The following is a 27,303-nucleotide window of genomic DNA, read 5'->3' on the forward strand; positions in this document are numbered from 1 at the left end:
AAAAACAAATGTAAGCAGTTACGACTTCGTCAAGAGTCATGTGGTCTGTAGATTCTGCAACACCAGAGTCGAGTACGTGGTCAGTACTACAAAGATCCCCAAGATGTCTGAGGACGAGAGGATACAGTGGACTCCAGCAGCTTTTAAAGTAGAATTTCAACTTATTTTGGTTTTAAAATAAATTAAAGCAGTTACGACTTCGTCAAGAGTCATATGGTCTGTAAATTCTGCAACACCAGAGTAAAGTACACAGACAATACTACACATATATCCAAGATGACTGAGGACGAGAGGATACAGTTGACTCCAGCAGCTTATAAATTGGATTTTTGGACATATTTTGGTTTCAAAACAAATTCAAGCAGTTACAAGTTCGTCAAGAGTCATGTGGTCTGTAAACAGCAAAAATTAAACTTCCAGCCTCTAGATGGCAGCAGTCATTACATCCCTACAATAATATCCCTGCTGAGGACGAGAGGATACAGTCGACTCCAGCAACTTTTAAAGCTGATGTTTGGACATATTTTGGTTTGAAAACAAATGAAAGCAGTTACGAATTCGTCAAGAGTCATGTGGTCTGTAAATTCTGCAACACCAGAGTCAAGTACTCGACAATACTACAAATATATCATGTTCCCACAGTTTCAGAATATATCGTATCGTGATACGTATCGACAGATTCTTTACAAAACACAGCGCTAGTACCGATCTGTGGTTCTATCGTATACTAACAGATTCTGTTTCCTAGTTTGGGTTTTTTGCTTTATTTCTCTGAATTCAAATGTGAAAATACAAACATCATTTTGGATAAATTGCCTCATTTTAAAAAACAAACTAACAAAAAATGTCCTTTGAACAAACATTTTTCCACCTAAACTAGGGGTCCCCAAACCTTTTCCTGTAAGGGCCACGTAACCTTTTCCCGGACCAGGTTCGGATCCACAAAAAAAGTGAGGACATACTGTATACAAATACTATTTAATCAATTTAAAAAAAGTCTGGTTTTAAAGATATGAAGATTTTAGGCCCTTAAATTTACAAAGGTAGGTGAACAGTCTTGATATTTTATTCAGTTACTCTGAAAAATAACCCCCTAACAATTAGTCGTACATGTTTGTCACGCTCTGTGTATGAAAAAAATACCCAAAATTCAAAATGCGTCTCTGGTGTTACGCTGTCTTAAGATTCCCTCCAATGCAGTCGAGGCTTTAGGAAAGTTCCTGAGTGGAAGTTGAATCCAAAGAAACCACCAGCAGAGATGCTGCTCTGTTATATTCTTTCTGTCTCGGTGGATCAATAATGCATGTGCAGCACTTTTTACTTTCAGTTTGTTTTTGTCTTTTTTAAAAACAAGCACAAACGAGGGGGAAACATGTTTCAAACGCACTTAATCATCATCAAAATATAATGTTTAGACGAGGAGACGATTGAACCAACCAGGCTTTGTCGCCGGGATAATTATCATTTACGATAACATTTAGACCTTCTGGAACAATTTGTCGGTAATATTCTCGCCCGCTGTTGTGTAATTAAAGCGTCGAGCGTTTTGGATCTACAGCAGCTGCCGGCGTCGCTGTGTGTCCGTCACTCTGCCGATTCCGCCGGCTAATTGGAAACGACAAGAGTGACCACAGAGACAATAGAGCCGCCATCACAGAGGACGGATACACAAGACGGATTACAAGCCGCACGAGGCAGTAATCATCGAGACCCGCTGTCGTTAAACGAGAAGAAGTCAAAGTCGATGACGCCGGAAGACAATGTTATTGTTGTGTCGCCGTCGTTAATTCATCCTCATAGGGTTGAATAAGATGCATGGTGTCGCCAGTCGACACATATCAACTCCTATAGACAATAATGATCAACGTACGTATGCTTTTGGATTGCGGGAGGAAACCAGAGTTCCAGGAGTAGCCTCAACCTGGATTCGAACCTGCAACCTCTTGCCTTTGAGGCTTTAGCTCTATTTTGACGTTTAGCTTTCGTAACTCCTACATATTTACTACTTATAGTCATTTTTTTTAGACATTATGACATAAGAAAATAATCTTAAGCCCCGCCCACTGAAAACACTTTCTGGAGATGAAATCTTGTTTAAACTGACCGCACCCACTCTGCTGTGATTGGTTTGTGATCGTGCGTCACCGATCCCGGAAGTCTCCGCCTCCAAGGGACTCGTTGTGTAAACAAAAGCGGGGGCTGGCTGGAGGAGGAGTAAAGCCATTATTACGTCATAATGGAATCGGCTCTCGTAACCTCTCGTTCGCTGTGTTTTCAGACGAACTTTATGAAGAGAGAACTTGAAAAAAATGTGAGTAAATCCTTAGATTTGGGGTTTTCATGTTAGTATCTCTTTAAATATATATATTTTTTATATAGCACGAAAAAGCAATTATACATAAATCCAGATATTAATTCATCCTCATAGGGTTGAACAAGATGCATCGTGTCGCCAGTCGACACATATCAACTCCTATAGACAATAATGATCTCCTTATGTATGCTTTTGAATTGGGGGAGGAAACCAGAGTTCCATACGAGCACATAGAGTTCCAGGAGTAGCCTCAACCTGGATTTGAACCTACAACCTCTTGCCTGTGAGGCTTCAGCTCAAACTATTTTGACGTTAAGCTTCCGAAACTCCTACATATTTAATACTTCTACTCATTTTTTTTAGACATTATGACACAAGAAAATGATCTTAAGCCCCGCCCACTGAAAACACTTCGTTTTTCTGGAGATGAAATCTTGTTTACACTGACCGCACCCACTCTGCTGTGATTGGTTTGTGATCGTGCGTCACCGATTTCGGAAGTCTCTACCTCCAAGGGACTCGTGTAAACAAAAGCAGGGGCTGGCTGGAGGAGGAGTGAAGCCATTATTACGTCATAATGGAATCGGCTCTCGTAACCTCTCGTTTGCTGTGATTTCAAACGAACTTTATGAAGAGAGAACTTGAAAAAAATGTGAGTAAATCCTTAGATGTGGGGTTTTCACGTTAGTATCTCTTTAAATATATATATTTTTTATATAGCACGAAAAAGTAATTATACATAAATCCAGATATTAAAAAAAATAAATGTAAAGCAGGACTGTGCTTTATATATGTTTTTATAAGTTAAATTACTTGGTTAATATGTATAATTAAGATATATATACTTTATACATATATTTGTATATTTAATTATAATAAAAATGTACAGTAAATAGAATATATATATAATAATAATGAATTTTCATGGAGTTAAAATCATTTTGAAAAAGTGAAAGAGTAACGTCAACCATCAGAGACTGGTGTCTTTATTTTTCCTTACATTACGTTGTGTTAATGTGTGTGTGTTTCTTTTAACAGATTTCTTTTCCGCTCAGGGTTTTAACAACGTGTAATACGAAAAAACAGTTCTAATCAAATATTGATTAAATGAACCAATGGGGTTAAAATCATCCGAAAACATGATACGAGAGTTCAAAATCAATGCACGGATGTCAGCTTTAATGCATTTTTACACTTTTTTTTCCAGCATTAAAAAGCAGTTTCTAGGTGCTGACAGGTTGATTGCATCAATAATTTAAAGCTGTTATTTTATGTAACAAGATTCCTCACGATAAATTCTCCGAGTGTTGGTTTATTTTCCCTGAAATTTCCTGCTCCAGCCTCCGAAAAAAAAACACCATTTGCCGGGAAACATTCAACAACATGTTTGTAATCTCGGCACTGCAGTTGCTCTTCATTAAAACCCGAGCTCGGCTCCGCGATCATATCTGGTGTGAGGAGGAAACCGTGGCACTTGTCTTACAAATGGAGCGTAATTGAAAAGTAGAGTGAGAAAAAAAAAAAGGAAAAACGAGTTTTCACATTTACATTCTGCCACAAACACATAATCATGCAAATAATCTCCACGCCTGCTGTTGTCGGTTCATGGATTAATGCAAATAGCAGGCGATGTTTTGAACCTGACAAGTGCTGCCTGAGTCGACATGTGTGGAGGTTAATTGTTTCGTTGGTCGTTACATGGATGTTTATGAGAGAGAACGACTGTGAATTTAAAAACAATATCAGTGTGTTTGAGCTGAGCTGCTATAACATCTATTCTTCATCTGATAGCTGTTGCCTGAGCTTTAGTTTGGATTTAATTCATTTTCAATTTCTAACAGGAGGGAATTCTAAATGATAACATCGAAAATAAAACAAGTGAAGACATATATCCGTCTAAAAACTTCTTATTAAATTGTGTTAAAGCAGCATATTATCTAGTTATTAAATATCATTAACTACCTATGTTCTTGTTTATTATGACTATATTCTAGCCAAAGATGCTAATACTAACGCTAATGCAAAAACAACACTATAATTACTTTATTATTATTAATAAATAAGTAGCTTATTGTTTGTGGAAGTCTTACAAGAAATCAAATCATTCTCTCATTTATCAAATATCATTATTAAGTACCTATTTTATTGTTTATTATGACTATAATTTAGCTAAAGATGCTAATGATAAACAACACTGTAATTACTTTATTATTATTAATAAATAAGTAGCTTATTGTTTGTGGAAGTCTTACAATAAATCAAATCATTCTCTCATTTATCAAATATAATTCATAAATACCTATTTTCTTGTTTATTATGACAATATTCTAGCCAAGGATGCTAATTCTAACGCTAATGATAATGCTAAACAAAACTATAATTACTTTATTATTATTAATAAATAAGTAGCTTATTGTTTGTGGAAGTCTTCCAAGAAATCAAATCATTCTCTCATTTATCAAATATCATTCATGAATACCTATTTTCTTGTTTATTATGACGATATTCTAGCCAAGGATGCTAATGATAACGCTAATGCTAAACAACACTATAATTAATTTATTATTATGAATAAATATTTAGTTTATTCTTTTTGGAAGTCTTACAAGAAATCAAATCATTCTCTCGCTTATCAAATATCATTATTAAGTACCTATTTTATTGTTTATTATGACTATAATTTAGCTAAAGACGCTAATGATAAACAACACTGTAATGACTTTATTATTATAAATAAATAAGTAGCTTATTGTTTTTGGAAGTCTTACAAGAAATCAAATCATTCTCTCATTCATCAAATATCATTCATAAATACCTATTTTCTTGTTTATTATGACAATATTCTAGCCAAGGATGCTAATTCTAACGTTAATGATAATGCTAATGCTAAACAACACTATAATTACTTCATCATTATTAATAAATAAGTAGGTTATTGTTTTTGGAAGTCTTACAAAAAAAATCAAATCATTCTCTCATTTATCAAATATCATTATTAAGTACCTATTTTCTTGTTTATTATGACTATAATTTAGCTAAAGATGCTAATGATAAACAACACTGTAATTACGTCATTATTATTAATAAATAATATTCTTTTTATAAGTCTTACCAGAAATCAAATCAAATCATTCTCTCATTTATCAAACATCGTTATTAACTACCTATTTTCTTGTTTATTATGACTATATTCTAGCTAAAGATGCTAATGCAGACACTAATGCTAAACAACACTGTAATAACTTTATTAATAATAATAAATAAGTAGCTTATTCTTTTTGGAAGTCTTACAAGAAATCAAATCATTCTCTCATTTATCAAACATCATTATTAAGTACCTATTTTCTTGTTTATTATGTCTATAATTTAGCTAAATATGCTAACGCTAATGATAAACAACACTGTAATAACTTTATTATTATAAATAAATAAGTAGCTTATTGTTTGTGGAAGTCTTGCAAAAAATCAAATCATTCTCTCATTTATCAAATATCATTCATAAATACCTATTTTCTTGTTTATTATGACAATATTCTAGCCAAGGATGCTAATGATAACGCTAATGCTAAACAACACTATAATTAATTTATTATTATGAATAAATATTTAGTTTATTCTTTTTGGAAGTCTTACAAGAAATCAAATCATTCTCTCGCTTATCAAATATCATTATTAAGTACCTATTTTATTGTTTATTATGACTATAATTTAGCTAAAGACGCTAATGATAAACAACACTGTAATGACTTTATTATTATAAATAAATAAGTAGCTTATTGTTTTTGGAAGTCTTACAAGAAATCAAATCATTCTCTCATTCATCAAATATCATTCATAAATACCTATTTTCTTGTTTATTATGACAATATTCTAGCCAAGGATGCTAATTCTAACGTTAATGATAATGCTAATGCTAAACAACACTATAATTACTTCATCATTATTAATAAATAAGTAGGTTATTGTTTTTGGAAGTCTTACAAAAAAAATCAAATCATTCTCTCATTTATCAAATATCATTATTAAGTACCTATTTTCTTGTTTATTATGACTATAATTTAGCTAAAGATGCTAATGATAAACAACACTGTAATTACGTCATTATTATTAATAAATATTATTCTTTTTATAAGTCTTACCAGAAATCAAATCAAATCATTCTCTCATTTATCAAACATCGTTATTAACTACCTAGTTTCTTGTTTATTATGACTATATTCTAGCTAAAGATGTTAATGCTGACACTAATGCTAAACAACACTGTAATAACTTTATTAATAATAATAAATAAGTAGCTTATTCTTTTTGGAAGTCTTACAAGAAATCAAATCATTCTCTCATTTATCAAACATCATTATTAAGTACCTATTTTCTTGTTTATTATGTCTATAATTTATCTAAATATGCTAACGCTAATGCTAAACAACACTGTAATAACTTTATTATTATTAATAAATAAGAAGCTTATTCTTTTTGTAAGTCTTACAAGAAATCAAATCATTCATTTATCAAATATCATTATTAAGTACCTATTTTCTTGTTTATTATTACTATTATTTAGCTAAATATGCTAACGCTAAACAACACTATAATTACTTTATTATTATTAATAAATAAGTAGCTTATTTTTTTGGAAGTCTTACAAGAAATCAAATCATTCTCTCATTTATCAAATATCGTTATTAACTACCTATTTTCTTGTTTATTATGACTATATTCTAGCCAAGGATGCTAATGCTAACGCTAATGTGATCTTGCCATGAAAAGTTTGTGTGGTGAGTTTTATTTTAACCAAACTATATTGACATTGAAATTATAATTATCCTCATAGTTCCTCAATATCTTCTTGAGGGCCACAGATTTAGCGTTCCATTTGGCCCCTGGCGTAATATATAAAGTCTAAAAAAAAAAAGTGAAATAATCACTTGAAAAGAAGAGGAATTATAAAAGAGCGCAGCAGCAGAGTCAGAAAATGTAATGTGCAAACACGGGCTTTAAAAATATAAAGTATGAAGACATTTCTCAGAGAATCAATTTCTTGTTAATGTTGGTTTCCTGGTTAATTTGTTCTGCAGGTGAAGTCAATACTTGGCTAACATACATCAGCTCGTGCACCATCTCTGGAGGGTCATTTCTTCTACGGCGCTCTCGCTCATTTGCTCAGACGTGTGTTGTTCACTCCGGCGTCTTATCGATTCAAATTGGGCCTAAAAACACTCTGTTAAGGTCTGACCCGGAGCCAGAAGTGAAGTAAACAGTCGTCTCCATAAAAACTGACTTTAAAATGGGGACATCAGTTGAATAACATTTAAAATAAAATCCTTTGACCTATTATTCGTGCAGGCTTTTCCCTGATTTTCTGGGACACCTGTGTTTTCTCAGTGTTATCTTGATCTTCTAAGTATATATTTGGAGTATTTGTTTTAAATTGTTTAAGCGCCTTGTGACCCTGGTCTAAAAAAAAGCGCTCTATAAATATAAATTACTTACCTACTTACTTATTAATATTATTTTAAATTTACAATCAACATGCAAATATTGACAGCATTTTAAAATTTCTCTTTAACTTCCGGCCGCCCCGGAAGTAGTCATTATGTCCGCCGCAACTAAAGGAACACTTTAACCCTGTGAGATCCCGGCGATGACTGAGGACGAGAGGATACAGTCGACTCCTTTTAAAGCTGATGTTTGGACATATTTTTGTTTCAAAACAAATGAAAGCAGTTACGACTTTGTCAAGAGTCATGTGGTCTGTAAATTCTGAAGCACCAGAGTCAAGTACTTGGTCAATAGTACAAAAATCCGGAAGATGACTGAGGACGAGAGGATACAGTCGACTCCAGCAGCTTTTAAAGCTGATGTTTGGACATATTTTGGTTTGAAAACAAATGAAAGCAGTTACGACTTCGTCAAGAGTCATGTGGTCTGTAAATTCTGCAACACCAGAGTCAAGTAATTGGTCAGTACTACAAAGATCCCCAAGGTGACTGAGGACGAGAGGATACAGTGGACTCCAACAGCTTTTAAAGTAGAATTTTAACATATTTTGGTTTTAAAATAATTGAAAGCAGTTACGACTTTGTCAAGAGTCATGTGGTCTGTAAATTCTGCAACACCAGAGTCAAGTACTCAGACAATACTAAACATATATCCAAGATGACTGAGGATGAGAGGATACAGTTGACTCCAGCAGCTTATAAATTGAATTTTTGGACATATTTTGGTTTCAAAACAAATTCAAGCAGTTACAAGTTCGTCAAGAGTCATGTGTTCTGTAAATTCTGCAACACCAGAGTCAAGGATTCGACAATACTACACATTTATCCTTGTTACTACAGTATCACAATATATCTAACGTGACTCCTATACTGTAAAGTCATAAAAGCGACGCTAAAACAAATCATTGAGATGTGAATAAATTGATGTTTGGATAGACAAGAGAGAAAAGAGAGGAGGAAAGAAAGAGAGGAAGAAAAGTGACAACCTCAAATTAAATTCCCATCATGTCAGTGTAGAACAGAATTCAATAGTGTTTATTGGCAACCCCTAGCCTGAGGGAAATTACATTCTGAAGCAGAGCATGGCATGAACGTACACACACACACACTCGCGCCGACACACACATCCACCGACACACAACGCCGCGTGTCCTCGGACAAGAAGAAATCCTGATGTGAGCATGCAGACAAGCAATTTGTCCCCCGAGGTTTCTGTGCCACCGGTGCCGAGCTCGTGTTCACCATCCTCGCATCTGCTCTCTTTTTTTTCTTCTACTTGTTTATTTCCACTAAATAAAATGTTTGCAAAAGTCGGATTATCGTTCAAACGTCCCGACCATAGTCGTGACAATGGTCGTGCATCTCAGGTTAGAGTCGCCCGCGAGCGAAGCACTCGGCCGCCTTTTCAAGAGCCTCCAGCCTCGCAGCCAACAAAGGCGACGGACTTTAATGGGAAGCTGTTTAACGGTTTAATGCCGAGCACACGTGGAGGCTATTACCGCTGATGTGTCCAGGACCAGAGATTCGCTTCTCTCTCTCCTCCATCCTTTTCTTTTGTGTTTTCCCGTCTGCGTATCTTGTTTTGTCGTCGCTGCCATGTATTCACTCGTTTCCCCGCCTGTCTTCCCTCCACGGCAGGAGCAGCCGGAGAGGCCCGATGGCTGCTCGCTGGAGGATCTGAAGGCTCTTTACTACTGCGAGCTCTGTGACAAGCAGTACCTGCGACATCAGGAGTTCGACAACCACATCAACTCCTACGACCACGCTCACAAGCAGGTACATGAGAGGCGCCGCACACGGACGAGTGCTTTGTTTACTGCGTTTATCTCTGGTTCACAAGCTATTAAAGGACATTTACTATAAATACTGTTGTGACTCACTATTATATTTATTTTACTGCATTTATCTCTTTTTAAGGTAAGGTAAGGTAAGGTAAAACTTTATTGAAATTGTTTTTTTCCAATAGCCAGCAATTTTTCATAAACAATTAAAAATAAATAAAAAATAAAATAAGAAGAAGAACATAAAGAGAAAGAACAAGATTCCAGTTTCTTTCAGGATCAAAGCTTTAAAATTCTGGTTCTTACTTTCAGATCTATTCATGGTCAGGCTCCTCCTTACATCACCGATCTGATCCAGACTTACACCCCAGCTCGGGCTCTGAGGTCTGTGGATCAGAATCTACTTATGGTTCCTGAACACGGTTCAGGACCAGAGGAGAGAAATCTTTTCAGGCTGTTGCTCCTAAGCTTTGGAACGATCTTCCTCTCTCTTTGCGCTTGATGGATCTACTGACTCCTTTAAGAAACACCTTAAGACGTTTCTATTTGTTCAGGCTTTTCCTTGAATTTCTCGAACTCATGTGTTGTTCTCAGTATTATCTTGATAGTATGTACTTTTTTGAGTATTGTTTTGATTGTCTAAGCGCTTTGTGACCCTGGTCTCGAAAAGCGCTATATAAATAAATATTACTTACTTACTTACTTACTTACAATCTAAGTCTAAAGATAAAGACAAAGAACATAGGTCAAAGAAAAACAACAACGACAAAGGATACAAAGACTAACATACACAGAACATCCAGATACTCTCACTCCACTCCTGCCCCCGAACTCAGAATTGTACAATTTAATAGCCCGAGGAATGAATGAGTCCCTGAGTCTATTAGTGTTGCACCTGGGTAGGAGCATTCGTGCTTCATCTGCTTCTCTGCTCACTGATGACAGTGCTCAGAGGATGACTGTCATCATCCATGATGGACAGTAGTTTGTTCAATGATCTCCTCTCAGCAACTGTCACCAGTGAGTCCAGCTTCATTCCAACCACAGAACCAGCCCTCCTGATCAACCTGTCCAACCTGTTGACACTCCTCTTGGACACATTTCCACCCCAACACACCACAGCATAGAACAGGACACTGGCCACCACAGACTGGTAGAACATGCAGAGGAGCAATACTGTTGTGACTCACTATTATACTTGTTTTACTTCATTTATCTCTCTTTAACAAACTATATAAGTACATTAATTCAAATACCGTTGTGACTCACTATTATATTTATTTTACTGCATTTATCTCTGTTTAACAAACGCTATAAGTACATTAATTCAAATATTGTTGTGACTCACTATTATATTTATTTTATTCATTTATCTCTGTTTAACAAACTATACAAGTACATTAATTCAAATATTGTTGTGACTCACTATTATATTTATTTTATTCATTTATCTCTGTTTAACAAACTATATAAGTACATTAATTCAAATATTGTTGTGACTCACTATTATATTTATTTTATTCATTTATCTCTGTTTAACAAACTATATAAGTACATTAATTCAAATATTGTTGTGACTCACTATTATATTTATTTTATTAATTTATCTCTGTTTAACAAACTATATAAGTAAATTAATTCAAATATTGTTGTGACTCACTATTATATTTATTTTATTCATTTATCTCTGTTTAACAAACTATATAAGTACATTAATTCAAATACTGTTGTGACTCACTATTATATTTATTTACTGCATTTATCTCTGTTTAACAAACTATTAAAGTTAATTTATAAATTATGTCGTAGCACAGTATTATATTTATTTTACTTCATTTATCAAAATACAAATCTACATTTATTAAAGGATTTTTTTTTTATAGTATTGTGACACAGTTTTATATTAATTCCCAGATGTTTAACAAACCACAGTATAAAAGTACAATTATTCAAGTGTTTTTATAATGTCATAGCACAGTTTTATATTTATTTTACGTGAAAATAAACATAAAAATAATTTTAAAAAATGATTTCAATTTTTGATAAAAAATTCTGTTGTGAAAGTTTTTTATTTATTTTACTGCATTTATCTCAGATGTTTTACAAACTATTAGAGTTTATTTATTCAAGTCTTTTTAAATTACTATCGTAGCAGAGTAATACATTTATACTGTGTTTTTCTTAGATGTTTAACAAACTATAAAAGTACATTTATTGTTTTTATAATGTCGTAGCACAGTTTTATATTTATTTTACTTGAAAATAATTCAAGTATTTCCAAAAAAAAAATGAAATACTCTTGTGACACAGTTTTATATTTATTTTACCTGCTTTTTCTTAGATGTTTAACAAAGTATAAAAGTACAATTATTCAAGTTTTTTTTAATACTGTTGTGTTAAGTGCATTCTCTCAACAGTTTCAAATACTATAAAAGTACATCTATTCAAGTGTTTTCCTAAATACTGTAGTGACACAGTTTTTTTTATTTATTTAACTGAATTTATTTCACATGTTTTACAAACTATAAAAATACATTTTTTCAAGTGTTTTTACAATTACTATCTCAGATGTTTAACTAACAATCAAAGTGCAAACTGATGTATAAACATGAAAAAATCTTAATTGTCGATGATAAAGTATACAAACATCAGATCAAGTCACATTGTACCAAACTGTTCTATCAGGAAGATGTTATGGTCGTTTTTTCAACTGATTATTCACAGTGTTAATGTAGATTAATCGTGATTAATCTGTCCCTTTTTAATGCTAAAGACAAAAATGTTTGTTCTTTTCTGCGTCCAAAAAGACACTTAAAAACATCTAAATACCTCCGTACTGCTCGTCACTTTTGCACTGAAGCCTCATCGAGAAAAAATGTTTCTAAAAGAAATCCGAAACAAATCTCAACCCTAGGTTTGACTTTAGGGTGAGTATAAAACTAATGAAGAGTAAACTTTAGGTTTACTTTACTAGTTAAAAATAACGTATTTTCTTATTTTCTGGTCTACAAGTCTTTATTAGTTACAGAGAGGCAGAGTTGACAGCAATTAGCATCGACTCATATCATCAATAAATTACATTTATTAGACATGTGACATATGAACTACAACAAATATTCCACCATCTCCTGCATCAACCTCAAAGTTAGCAAAACCTGATGGTTGAATAAAGTGCAGGTGAGGGACTGTGCTACACGAGAAATGTTTGAAATACGACAAATAAAAAGGATTTATAGGAAAACAACCAACAAGCATCTCAAGTTTAGGTCGATGGGTGTCAAACTCCATCAAGCCCGAGGCCAACATGTTCAACTGAAAACTAGACAGGAGCCTGGGACTGCTGATAGAATAACCCTTTCTGACTCTTTAGATTCTTTTTTCAATGTCAATTTTTTCTCAGTCCAAACATCAAAACTGTACCATAGAAAAACATCTGTCCTGAGATTCACATTGTAGCTGGTCTAGTTTAATGTAAACTACAGTTCGATAGATGTTGAAAACCACTAAAATAATCTTTCGGAGTATTATTGATAGTATTATTGGCTTTTTTGTTGTGAGTGTATTTCTTTCTGATTTCCTTTGACCATTTGTTGTGACACATGTTGTTTTAAACAACCAGGTACTCACCACAAATACCACATCCTGGTCTGGGGAAGAGAACCAGAGGGACTGAACCACCCAGTTAAAATAGGGGTGGTTGGTTGGCATGTTCCATTTGGACGGGGGTGTTTTATGGGTAATGTTTAATTGGTTGTTCGTTCAGATTTTTTTTATTACTTTTATTTTGTTCATTGATATTTGTTATTTTTGTCTTTAAAACGATGTTAATGAATTTATTGTAGGAATATTATAGTCTATAGTGTAATATTTGTCTAAGGGCGGGCCAGGCTTCAACCATCGTCAAGTGTGTAAAATGTCTGGTAAAACATGAAAAGTCTGGTGTTTTTTTGTTTTTTTTGATGAAATAATTGAAGAAAGTAGTTTAGAATTTATTTTTTCTGCCTCATATGTCGACTCAGTCACTAACTTTCCTGTCTGAAAGGCCCAATTTGGCCCCTGGGGGCCGGAGTTCAGTTTAGTTCAGTTCACACAACCAATCAATATATATATATATATATATATACTGTATATATATATTTTTGTGTTGTCCTCCTATCAAACACTCACCGAGCAGATTCCTTTGACGTCAACATCATATTTATTAGTAATCTCTAAATACTTGTTGACATCGATAATCTCTGTTTCTTATATTAACCAATTATTAACCAATCTTAATCAACGTGGTACATTTATCCACTTTGATTCAAGCCGACCGTCCGCTGGCCAGATTTGGCCCCCGGGTCACGTCTTGTTAAAGTACAGACGTACCTTCGGTAACCCCACATTTACGAAATAGAGAATAAATATTTCCCAGCATACCCTGGGGTGGCGGTTATTAGCGACAAGAAAACCCCCCCCCCCCCCCACAGGTCCAAGAATTCCTAACGTTTAGGAAGCGACGCCGTCATCGAAGCCAGAGACTAATTGCTTGTTTATTTAAAGGGACGGTTACAGTCGCGGCTCCTGCAACATTCATGTTTGTCTTGGAATCGATTACAAGACACAAAAACCTAATCAACCTCTTGTTCCCTCCGGCCATTATTCCCGCCAGGAAACTGTCTTCCGCTGGAATTCCATCCGCACACCAAAAGTGCTGTGTGTATGGTGTGTGTACGGTGTGTGTGTGGTGTGTGTGTGTCCACAGTGCCAGTGGCTACTGTCAGCTCAGCGCCTCATGCAGCTTGTTTCATGCGCTGCCGCCGGCTAAAACAAAGCATTAACATTGGCTTGCAGTTGCTTCAATTCATTTTCAAAGAACAATGACAGTGAGGGAACCGTTGTGTTTCATGTTTATTTCACTGCGCGGTGTGTAGGCGTTCTGAAGTGGCGACTGGTTGTTGAGGCGATTACTCATATTTTGAGGATGTGTTTCTGTAAACTTAGGTGTTTTTTTTTTTTTCTGACCACGATGTGTTTTTGGTGAAGCGAAAAGATTGCCGTGGGAGGACATCCTGTCTCGAACTTAGCGTAGCAGATACTAGCTACTGGGGCTTTTGCTACCATGGACTCTTGTCCAAAACCAGAGGAAGGTTGATCTCTGAGGAGCCACAGCTCACAGCTCTGATCGTGGACTAGAAGATGAAGCTTGTATCTTTAATCAAAGTCAACCACCAGGTGATGTTGTGATACGACTGAAGTCGCTGTTTCAGAGGTAGTTAATGTGTAGCAACAAAAAAAAAAGGGGAATTAGTTTGTTAGTAAATAAATTCACCTAGTAGGGGTGTGTACTGGCAAGAATCTGGAGATACAATATGTATACTGGGTCAACAATACGATATAGTGGAAAAAGGAGTAGACACATAAATGAATAAAACGCGGATCTGATTCTCCTGACATGGCAACACAAGTGCAGTTGAATTTTGGAAACTTTTTTAGAGGCTAAAACAGAATTTTTCTTGAGTAAAACCTGAATTATGGGTTGAGTCAAATTGTCTACAATGTGATTTACTCTTGTGTCATTAGGTCACTTTGTTTTATCTTAATCTTAATTGAAAAAAAAACAGAAAGTTGGATGTAAAACAGTGTAATTATATAATGAACAAGACAAATTCAGCAGCAAGCAGCACATGTTAATATATATATTAAACATATGCATTCATATGTACTTTGTAAGTAAAAAAAAAAAATAGGGCTGTGTATTGGCAAGAATCTGGTGATTCCTATCACGATACTGGGGGCAACGATCCGATATATCGTGATATATATTGAGCTACTGTAGTTACAAGTTTATATTTGTAGTATCGTCGAGTACTTGACTCTGGTGTTGCAGAATTTACAGACCACATGACTCTTGACGAAGTTGTAACTGCTTTCATTTGTTTTGAAACCAAAATATGTCCAAACATCAGCTTTAAAAGCTGCTGGAGTAAACGGTATCCTCTCGTCCTCAGTCACCGCAGGGATTTCATTGTTAATTTAGCTGTGGAGGAGGTAAATGACTGCAACGCAAAAATGAACATCATCTGTTAATTTTTTAATGTTAATTGTAAGTGAATAAAATGATGATTAAAAAATCCAAAATAATACCAAAAAAAAGTTTTTTTTAATTATTATTTCATGAAATAATTGATACAGTGCTGTTAAATACCATACACAGTATAGTGAAAAAAGAGTGTGATTTATTTCTGTATCCATCCTTTTTAATTGTTAATTATGCGAGGTAGGGTTGCAAGGGCACTAGTAAAGACACCCATATTTCCTTGTTTACATTAAATTCCCGAAGTTCATACCTAGGCAGACCAAAAGTGAGGTATACGGTTCATATATATAAATCAGGTTCAGAATCATTTAAAGGAGACACTCCAAGAAAATCCCATGTTGGAAGAAGAACCACAGATCAAAGTAGTTCTTCTTTGTGTCCCAAATGACCTAAACTCTAACTCTAACCAGACCAAAACTTAAAACCAAAAGCAGTCGCAGCGCAGCTAAAAAAAAAAAAAAAAAAAGGTTCCTCTTTTAAAAGCTTCACGTTGTATCAACTGAAGTTGAAAAGATCGTTCAGGCAGGAAATAAGTCATAAAAGTACAGCGGAACCAACACCACGATAACAGCCTTGCCTTCAAAACGCCAAATCATCTTTTTTTAAATTGACAGCCGGGGAATCCAATGAAAAAGCTTTGCTCTCCGAGGATAAGAGTCCAGCCTCGTCTTGTGGTGGAAACGTATTCAAGTAGAAAATCGAAAGGAAAGAAAGTTCTATAGCTCCAAAACGAACTATCTCCAAGAATATATTTCCCTGCAGAATTGTGCCTTGACAGTGTTAAAAAAATACTTTAATTGACTGTACTACTTCTATGTATAGTATTTAATTGTAGGACACTTCTTGGGATCATAATCACCACCATGAACTGCTCTGTTTCTGGACTAAGCCTTATCTTCTTTTGCTACTATTGTCCAGCAAAAAGGCCAAAAACTACTGGCTAACTTCTCCATTAATATTAGCGTGAATATGTTAATTTTCTCTGTCTCAATCCAAGGAAAGTTTTTAATTAAAGTAGAGCTCTTAAGCTTAAATATGAAGTAAGTTACATCCTATTGAAGGTCGCAAGTCCTCCAAAATCTGTCGCTATCGACCAAAAAATGATGCTGGTAATCTTTTAAATTCCATGAAAACATGTTAGAGAGACAATAAAACATTTAAAACTCAATAACATCGCCTTTTGAATTTTAAATTGAAAATATTTTTTGCAGTTTTGTAGGCTACGAACGTCCTTGGGCAACGGCGGGTTCTTCAGCTTGTTTATCAATATATACACATAACTTAACAAACTTTGCAAATAAATATGATAATTATGCCCTTTCTTTAATTCATCCATCCAGAAAAAAGAGGTAAGATTGACCTAAAAAGGACTGAACCATGGAGAGTTTTGTATCCTCTCGTCCTCAGTCATTAGCGGGATTTCATTGTTTCTTTAGCTGTGGAGGACGTAATGCCATCTAGCGGCTGGAGGTTTTAATTGAAACAAACTGTACATTTTTTAATGTTAATTGTAAGTAAATAAATCAAATTATTCTATTTCAAACAAACTTCAATGAACTTTAAACCTTAAAAGAACGATGGTAATATATAAAAGCACGATTGTGAGTGGATAGGGGAAAAAAAGAAAAAAAAAAGAAGGGGGGGGGAAAGAGGAAAAACGGACTCCCAGAACAAAGAGAACAAAGACTGACCTTAAAACGGGCCCATAAATACAGTTTAAGGGAAGCATGTGTATCCTCTCGTCCTCAGTCATAACCGGGATTTCATTGTTCCTTTAGCTGTGGAGGACGTAATGCCATCTATAGCGGCCGGAGGTTTAATTGCAACGCAAAAATGAACAAACTGTACATTTTTAAATGTTAATTGTAAGTAAATAAATCAAAAATATTTTACTTCAAACACACTACATTCGACTTTAAACCTTAAAAGAACTAAGGTAATATATAAAAAAGGATTGTGAGGGAACAGGGGAAAAAAGAAGGAAAAACTGACTCCCAGAAGAAAGAGGTAAGATTGACCTCAAAAGGGACGATAAATACAGTTCAAGGGCAGCATGTGTATCCTCTCGTCCTCAGTCATAACCGGGAATTCAGTGTTCCTTTAGCTGTGGAGGTTTAATTGCAACGCAAAAATGAACAAACTATAAATCTTTAATGATAATTGTAAGTAAATAAATCAAATTATTTAATTTCAAACACACTACATTGAACTTTAAACCTTAAAATTACTAAGTTAATATATAAAAGAAGGATTGTGAGGGGATAGGGGAAAAAGGGAAAAAAAGGGGAGGAAAGAGGAAAAACGGACTCCCAGAAGAAAGAGGTAAGATTGACCTCAAAAGGGCCGATATATACAGTTCAAGGGCCACATGTGTCGCTCAGGTTGTACTTTCCTTCCTTAATTCTAGCTGCAGTTGGAGCGAGTGAAGATGCTGTTCTTGGTGTTCTGCAAATGCAGACAAGCTCACGGTTTCAGGCACGTTTTGCTCCGTTGAATGTAAAAATAGGCGTTTTATTCATAGCACCAACTAACAATAGTGGTTTCTCGACACACCACGTGTCTCTCGACAGAAGCAGTAATGCATGAATTTAGTGTTGGAGTCAGCGAGTCGTGGGTTAACACTCACAGCAGATGCCGATGTATGAATGTTGTGTTTCACATATGTAAAGGGGGGGAAACCCGGAGCAAGAGATAGAAGATCCCAGTCATGCTGCTCTCACTCCCATGTGGAAATGAATCCACGCATCTCCAGTTGCCTCGGCTGTCTTTAATGCATCTGAAAGAATATTGATCGGAAAAAAAAAAGCCTTGACGGACGGATCCGGCTTCAAAGAGCACATCAGGATGGGCATGTTGGAGAGTGATATTACTTCCTGCTGGTGGGGACATGACATCAGCTTATAATCCCCTAAAAGAGGTATTCTTTATGAACATGGAAAAGAAGGAGAAAAAATCCTCTCCTCGCGATTCTTTCTTCGTCTTGTTTGGCTCTAAATTTAGCGGCAGGTCTTCCTGCAGCGGGATTTGTTTCCGAAAGCAACGATATCCCGCCTGACGCCACGGGACAAAGACGGCGTCTGTATTTATGCAGGTCTCTGTAAACCACTCTCAGAAACTTTCATCGATTGCCGCGGTTAGATTCCACCGGTCCTACACCAAAGTCTCGGTTTCCTATCATGACGAGTGTTTTCCTGTTGCCTGACTTGGACACAATAAGGAAGCGTACTTAAGGACATTAAGGAGGATTTGGAAAGGAGACTAAATGCTAATGTGGACTGACAGTGTCTTCTGCACAACTCAGCAAAGATTAAACTGATGAGTGATGTCTGCTGCATGAAGATGGATATGAATAAATCAGATGTTACGAGCTCGTGTGAGGTTTTGGCCGTCACTGCCTCAAGTACAACGTGGCCTTGCTTTGGGATTTTGGGTTCGGAATGAGCAGTTTTTTATGCTAGACAGATATTTTTTAAATAGTTCCAGACCAGACGTATGTACGAGATGTTCCAGATGTTCTAGACCAGTTCAAACTCAAGCTCACAAATCTTTTAGATTCATTTTACATTTAACTGTATTAAATTCAACATCAGAATCCTTCATTCTCAGTTTTACTCTGAAAAACTGTATAGTTGTTGACTTCCATTATCTCTGTTCCAAGATTCTTAGCTTAATCCCTGATTTATTCATTGGCCGTCTTTATGGGACACAAATATAAATGTACTTTTTATTTTGAACCCACAAATCCTGCAGGCAGGACTTAGTGAGCCAGATTTAAGTTTGACACATGCATTTAAGACGTTCTTAGCTTTTCGATTTTTCTACGGTCTGTTCGGCAGGGACGATTACAGACAAAACATTACAATGTATTTATATTAAAAAATGTTCTCTTCAACCTAAAGCTATTATCTGGAGAAAGCTGCTTAAATACATACAATTTATTTATTAATGAATTACTAAATGAATTACTAGCTGAAGTACCCAGTGTTTCCTAATACTAAACAGAAAAAAAAAGTCTCTCATTATGAACACGTTTTAAAGTTATTCATTTATAAAGTTCTCCCCTGTCTGAAATCTTGGCGAATGAGAGGTTACGAGAGTGGAGTCAATTATGGCGTTACAACGGCCTCACTCCTCCTCCACGCCCCGCTTTGTTTATACAACGAGTCCCTTGGAGGTAGAGACAATTTACAATTTAAGTACAACTTTGTTTTGGTTTTTTTTTGGTTGTAAATTTTACTTTTTTGTACAAAACAATTAAAACATTGAAAACTTCAAATGACTAAATTACTTGTATACCAAATAAATATATTATATAATCAAATAAAACGTTTAAAAAAAATGTCAATCATTTGTCGCGTTGTTATATTTGATAATATCCGTTGATCACGTGCAGTCGTCGATGCCAGAAAGTATCGCAAAGAAAAGTTAACTTCCAAAAATAAAAGTCCTACAATTGAGCTTTTATCTTATGATGTCAGTTTCAGTGTCTCTGATATAGACTTTATATCCCCAAAGTAATAATTACCAACTTAGTAAAAGCTCTTGATAGGAAACGTGTCTGAGAAACCAATATTTCACCCATTAATCACCAAACAAACACCAAGTCCTTGCGGAAGATGTTCTGCATTTTAATTCCGTCAGCGATGGAAGATGATTATCTTGCCTCCTCTAAATAAACAGCACATCTTTGTTCGGCTGGAGAGAAAGAGAGAAAGAGAGAGAGAGAAGGAGACAAAAGAGGAGGAAAGAATTCTTCTGAACAATGTGGCATCTTCTCGCAAACTTGATCGTTCCCTTGTTTGGAAACAAACCCGAGGAAGTGCACGCTCACGTGCACGAGCGCACACCTGCCAAGCGTGGATAAAGGAGGGATTAAAGTGTGACAGGAGAGGAAGTCGGAGAGAAAGATTCATTGTTTTCCTGAGAGGATGGAAACAAGTATCACTGCAAACACAGTCGAACGCCCATAAACACTCGTCTGTAAAAGAGCATTAATTGTTTTTTTTAAATGTCTTCCTGTGATTCATTTAATGTTTGCTGGAATTAAATCAGCAGCACTTTCATTGTTTCCTCCAGATGTATCTCATGATGATGTTCTGGATGGAATGAAGCCACGAGCAACATGTAAAACAGTGGAGAAGCCAGTCATTCATCTAAACTGTCTCCACTATCCTGGGGTTGTTTCTGCTTCAGACTGTTTTCTTTGGCTTTCATCAGCCGGAATGGGGTTCAGGGGCGTCGATCCTTCAGAGGAACATCCTCAGATTGATGTGTGTGGAGTGAACGAAGGATCCCGCTGAGCTCCCCTGAAAATATATTCTCCCTTTTGGTCTTACAGGCCTTGGAATTAGCTTTTTAAGTCTCAAACATCAGTGCAAACTCAAATTGAGGGATTCATTAGCACATATTTTCACTCATTTCCTGACAGCTATTTTCTCAAGGATAAAGTTGAAACAAAGTTGATATCATTTTTTATTTCGGTGTTTGCCATCAGGCCACGACGTCTCAATCGTTCACCTTGATCATACTTGTCGCCTTTACTCGTTCTGTACTTGTATTTGCTAAACTGACTTAATGAGAAAATCGTTATTGACTTTGGAGATGTGACGTCAGCAGCTCATCTTATTTGTTTCATGTGCGAATGCCTGAAAATAGCGACAAAGAAAAATTCACTCGTATTTGTTGGGCTTATTTTGTTTGATAAAACAAGCTAGTTACTGGTTTGTTACTCCCATCGGCAGCCACTAGGCTAAATGTGCCTCTAAAATATAAAACAAAATAACATTAAAAAGAGACAAAAATTGTATAAATTCACCTCCAGTTACACTTTATTTTGATGTAAAGCACAAACATCAATTTAATTTCAAAAAATTCGGTTTTTGGCGAAAGTTAGAAAGAGTTTGACACATGGGACTCGGACAAACCATAAAGGAAGTGGGGCCACATTATAAAAACGTTGTGTTGGGCCCATCGAGCCTTAATATAAAAGGAAAAAATGAATGTAACACTGAAGTAAGTATTACCAAAGTATATATATATTAATAATTATTATGTAAAAAAGTTATTTGAAGATAAAAAACTTAAAAAGGATTAGGACAAAACATGTTGATGACGTTTGAAAGTTGTCAATTTTCTATTTATTTAAAAAATTTTTTTAAAAAGTATGTTAAATATATACCATTAACAAACAATTATTTGAAGATTCAGAATGAAATTATTAATAAACAAATATTGAATATTATTTTTGAGTATAAAAAAAATAAATAAACTCAAAATGCGGGATTGTCATTTTTTCTTAACTAGTGTTTTTTTGTTTTTGTGTTTTTAAAACGCTACAAAAAGTGAAACAAAGTTTTGTCCAAATGTTTCTGTTCTTCAACCATTTTGTTGGGTCAGTAAAAAAAAGTGTTTTTTGGTAGTTCTACTCAATAAATCTCTATTTCCAGCCATCTTTAGTTTGATCCCTTTCTTTGTGCCTTCACTTCATTATCACCTTTTTACGAGCTGATTTTAGAAAAATATTTGGGTGTAGTGAGTCAAAATAAACACGTATTGAGATGTTTAAATCAATTATTCAAGTAACTACAACCCCTTTTTTTTTTTCCTGTGTTCGGCACCACAGAGGCTGAAAGAGCTGAAGCAGAGGGAGTTCGCTCGTAACGTGGCCTCGAAGTCGTGGAAGGACCAGCGCAAACAGGAGAAAGCTCTCCGGCGTCTCCACCAGCAAGCGCAGCTGCAGCAGGAAACCCACCGGTGAGTGAGCGTTCATCCCTTCTTGTGTTTGTACGACAGAAAAAGCCTCGGAGTCCACCGGGGGTGGGGGGGGGGGGGGGGTTAGAGAACACGGCGTCAAGTCTGCGGTCGTGATGGATGCGTCCGCTCATGTAGGAGCTGCGGCGCTGACCTAGAAAGTCCGAAGGTTGTCGTGAAAATGACAACGAAGATCCGTTCTTTTTTTTTGGCTCAACACTTGAGAAGTGAATCATCTGAACGAGGAGGAGAAAATCACCAGTCATGACACCGGCGACTTTTTTTGAAGAGTAAATACGCGGAGATAATATAAAACAGAAAGTAAACCACCTCCAGGGACGCCTACCTGAAGCAATCACAACAACTGATTTGAAAACATGCATCAGGTAATAATCAGCGTGATTGCTGCCGCTCACTCCGCCGCTAAATGACTTTTCCCATTATCAGGGAGCGATGTGTGCCAGGAATTTCTATCGCTCCTGCCACCGACTTTTCCCTTTTTTGGGCTTCATCGGAGTGTGAAAGATGAGCCAAAATCAAGTGTTGTATTGATTTTTTTTTTTTCTTTCTGGTTGCAGAGTTTCAGGCAGGAACTGCGGAGTACGAAGCGCCGTCAGAGTGGTGAACAAAAGCCGAGAGACGGAGCGCAGAGACCTCAGCCCCGAGGACAAACCCTTCAAGCTCCGAGACACACCTTCGGCTTCGCACACGCTGGGTTGCTGTCAGAAAGATTCCTGCGGATCTTTGAATCAACTCTCAAGCACACTCTCGGTGTCCCGCGTAGGGGATTCCCTTCAGGATTCCTATGCCCAGCGCGGGAAAGTGGGCGGTAGAATCGGCGTGTCCTTCTGCTTCTCCCGCAAGGGACCCCGACTGGAACCTTCCGCTTCCGTCTTCTCCGACCACGAGGAGGAAGAAAGAGAGAAAAGAGAACAAATAAGAGAGAGGATAAAGAAAATTATCAAGGATATAGACAGAGAGATTGAGGAAAGCAATCAAGAAAGGAAGTACACGGAGATCATCCAAGACGGCGCCACGATGTCCGTGGACAAAATGGAAGATGCGGGAACCCAGAGGGAGATCGCTGACTCACCTTCAGGAGAGAAGGAAGAACAGGAAGATGCAGGAAAAGCAGAGGAACATAGGTGCGTTCTTGGCAAAGACGGCGCCACCGAGTTGAGTTGGCCCGTCAGCCTGCTTAGGTTCACCAAATCTGAGCCTCACATCTCCTACAGTTGCAACCCGAAGCAACTTCAACACGGACCGGAGCGACAGGAGGGGAAACTTTCGCCGTCAACAGACGAACAAAGTCCATGTTTGTCGAACACGTTTCGGGAGGAAAACGGTCCTGAAAGAACTGAGGGGGAAACAAAAGTGGCGGGAGCTGTCGATACTAAATCAGAAGCACACCTGTTCCTTGAGAACAAAAGGCTTTCATCGCCAGATGGAGAGGGACGCATGCCAAGTATAGATGCGAGGGCCGTGGCCCATTCATTTGTGCCTAGTGACAGCTCTGACACAAACTCCTGGTGTCCTCAAGAGGAAAGATTAAGGGGCGCACGAGGGATCAGGGAGGGAGCGAGCGCAGTCGTGAGCAGTAAATTAGAGCCTGTCACCCGAGCTAGCCCGCAGAGCGTATGCATCAGGTTGTCCAGGTGTGACTGCGGAAGACAGGTGGCCGGGAAAAGCGGCCCAAAGATATTAAAGGCTGACACCACGGTTACGGCACCATTTGAGAAAAGAATCAGGATAAATAAGTTAGGGAAGAAGAAGAGGGGGAAGAGGGGGAATGCGTCGAACAAAAAGCAGAAGTGCAAATTGAGAAGCGTGGTTATGACGGTTCCCAATGTAACGGATAAAAAAATGTTTGTTAATAGAAGAGAAAGTAAGACAGGGGGGAAGAGAAGACGGAATGAAGGGAACGGCTTTTTCTCTGGGAGATGTGCTGCCAAACCGTTATCCATCAGAAGAAACTTTACTCTCGGATCAGCTTCAGAGCACTGCAGCACATACTCCCCGCAAACCAGGCTCCCCGCGGACAGAGACCCCGACATCCAGAGGAGGTGGGAAAGAAATGTAGTGACCTCTCAGTGGCAGACCCACAACTCAATACACGCTTTTGCTCCAGCGCATTGCAAAAAGCTGTTTTGGGAAAAGGGTCACCATGGCAACCCCAGGAGTTTCATTGACTGCAGTTACCCTGACAACAGCTGTAACAGCAACCCGGCGAGAAAGAGAAAAATCCACCACAGGGAAAACATTCACAGCAAGAGGAGCAGTTTGAGACATTGTGAAGAGGAGAGAGGTCAAACAGGTAGTGGAGACAGATGCTTAGTGTCTGCGACTGAGCATTCCGAGTGGCTGAGGGGGAATAGTCTGAGCGGCACGGTGGCTGAGGATGGCTTGTTCAAGGCGGATTTGGCGTCAAGAAGTAGAGCGGCAAAATACAACTGGGTGAGTAGCCCTTGTCCCAGCAGGAGGTACAGGAGCGGTCGAACGCCTGAAGAGATGGAGTGGGACGGGTGCAGCCTGGACAGATGGACTTGGGGCAGCACTGACAGCTGGGACGACAGGGACACGCAAAGGAGAAAGACCGGCCCTCAGGGAGAGAGTGACCGGAGTGAAAATTCAAGTTTCACGAGGAAAGGTTCCGACAACAGACGGTCCCGACACTCACCGAGTCCGGAGTGGTGGATGAGACACTCAGAGGGCGGACTTGATCTGAGCCCCGCTGAAGACAATGCGTGTCACAGCCCATGCTCGTACAGCCCCATGAGCAGCACCAGCATGTCTGAGATGAGCTGGGAGTGGAGCCGAAGCAGCACTTGCTCAAGTTTCACACTGAACAAAAAACCTTCCAACCCCAACAGAGGGAACCCGGACACACCGGAACACTTACCAGAGGAAGATAGGAAGCAAAGCAAACCTGCACCAGCAAGTCTTTCCTGCAAATCTTTAAAAGATGTCCCACATAATGTATTAGAACCAACAGTTAAACAGGACAGCAGTCCTTCACAACCTCAGGTGACCACTGCGTCGCCAGCCACTCCGGTGTTAGCGCTACCGGAATCAGTGCAACGTAAAATCACAAAAACACTACTTTTCCCTCTCATCGGTAAACGACCAGCAATTCAGAAAAAGGAGAGGAAGAGGAGGAAAATACAGGAGAAGAGCGAGGAGAAGGCGAGTGGAGATAAAAGCTTAGCAATAGTTGGTGGTCAGAAATCTCTCCAAGCAAACGAAGCCAAGTTCTCTCCAGAAGAGCTTAAAGCTGCTGACAAACAGACGATGGACGAGGCTGCCCAGCCAATCAGCTTTTCCGTCGAGGAGATCGACAAGTATCGGCAGCTGCAAGAAGAGGCAAGAAAGCACATGCAGAAAGTCCTGGAACGGACTCAAGAGAGCGCTCACGAAGACTCCACACACAGCACAACATCGGAGCGCTACAGGACTCCTCACATGGACACCCTGCAGGTGGGACTCCTGCATCGAGGAGGCGTCGCAAACGTCGGCCAAAGGGACAACAAAACTGTCATACCCGTGTCTTTATCTCCGGCGTTATCCAACCTCCATCACGTCATCCTGCACTCGGCTCACACCGTCCCGTCGTCCGCCGCGACGTCGCCCCCTCCTGGCGCCCACCCGCACCCTCCTCGGCTCTCGCTGTCACCCACTCACCCGTCTCTCACGCACTACCTTCACCTTTCTCCTCTGTCCATTTCTTCCCTGCTGCCCTCCGTTTTTCTCTCCCAACACCCCATCCATCTCTTGCGGCCTTGTCCGGCCTTCACACCTCTCGATCCTTTCTCGGCACTACAAATGCAACCCTTGAACCCTCAACCTTTTATGGACAGAGCATGGCCAGTGCGCTTCCAGCAGAAGGCGTTATGATTCGCAATCATGTTTCCATACAAAGAGGGAGATTATATGACCTTTCAGGCACAAGCTCGCACACCCACAGACACATCGATTTTCCTTCAAATTGCTCCGTTTACCTTTGTGTGTTGAATAAAGCTTTGATTTATTTATTTTTCAACCCATTCACAGACACTGAATGGAGAGTTGCACTTCACTGAATTTACTTTTTCTACCAGTGACAAACACAGTTATGAGTGACAAACAGACCTTCCCCGTCTCAGTGTTGTTTATTTTAAGTTACAAGTCGACATTTCAGGGACCAAGAGGCGTCGGCTCGGTCGCTGAAGATTTAGTTTATATTGTATAAAAGCAGCAGAAAGAAAAGAATATCTAACAGGAAGTTGTTGGGGTTTTTTTTCGTGTAAATAATCTAAGTTATGGCAAATGTTTAATTAAAAGTGGATATAAACTCATGTTGTGAATGATTTGTTGATTTCAGTAACTTTACATCTGCAGATTATCGTTTTCCTGGTTGAGTTTGGCGTAATCTCTACTTTACATAAAATAATTGAGCCCTGGGGAATACAGAGGAGACTTACCCCTTACTTAACCTTCTGCGGTCTTTGGGTCAAGGTGACCCAGTGGCCCGAAAACAACGGTGTTTTAGGTTTTAATCCTCCTCCACCATTTTGACTTTCCACTACCTTTAGACCCGGCCCCCAGTAGACTGACCTACTAAATTAGCTGCAACATTTTTACTCATCTTGACCCTTGTGTTATCTCTGGGTCAAGATGACCCAGTGGCCCGAAAACAACTGTGTTCAAGGTACTATTCTGCATCCGCCGTTTTGACTTTCCACTGCCTTTAGACCCGACCCCCAGTAGACTGACCTACTGAAATAGTTGCAACATGAGATACAACGTTTGGTTTGGACGCTCATTAACCCTTGTGTTATTTCTGGGTCAAGGTGACCCAGTGGCCCGAAAACAAATGTTTCTGGTATGAACTTGACCCAGAGGCAT

The 27,303-nt window shown here is 37.9% G+C and overlaps 1 protein-coding gene across 1 annotated transcript in view; it reads left to right on the top strand.

The window, feature by feature from the left end:
* The window catches only part of znf804b (zinc finger protein 804B), a 64,827-nt gene extending 38,074 nt beyond the window's left edge, over positions 1 to 26,753 (top strand). Inside the window, exons 2-4 of the mRNA XM_087812736.1 lie at positions 9,451 to 9,588; positions 22,295 to 22,425; positions 23,001 to 26,753. Coding sequence (XP_087668862.1) covers positions 9,451 to 9,588; positions 22,295 to 22,425; positions 23,001 to 26,313 — 3,582 coding nt within the window. The 3' untranslated portion in view covers positions 26,314 to 26,753. The remainder of the gene's footprint in view (positions 1 to 9,450; positions 9,589 to 22,294; positions 22,426 to 23,000) is intronic.
* The last annotated feature ends 550 nt before the right edge of the window (positions 26,754 to 27,303 follow it).

Source organism: Callionymus lyra, chromosome 17 (assembly GCF_982586985.1).
Source record: "Callionymus lyra chromosome 17, fCalLyr1.hap1.1, whole genome shotgun sequence".
Classification (NCBI taxonomy): domain Eukaryota; kingdom Metazoa; phylum Chordata; class Actinopteri; order Syngnathiformes; family Callionymidae; genus Callionymus; species Callionymus lyra.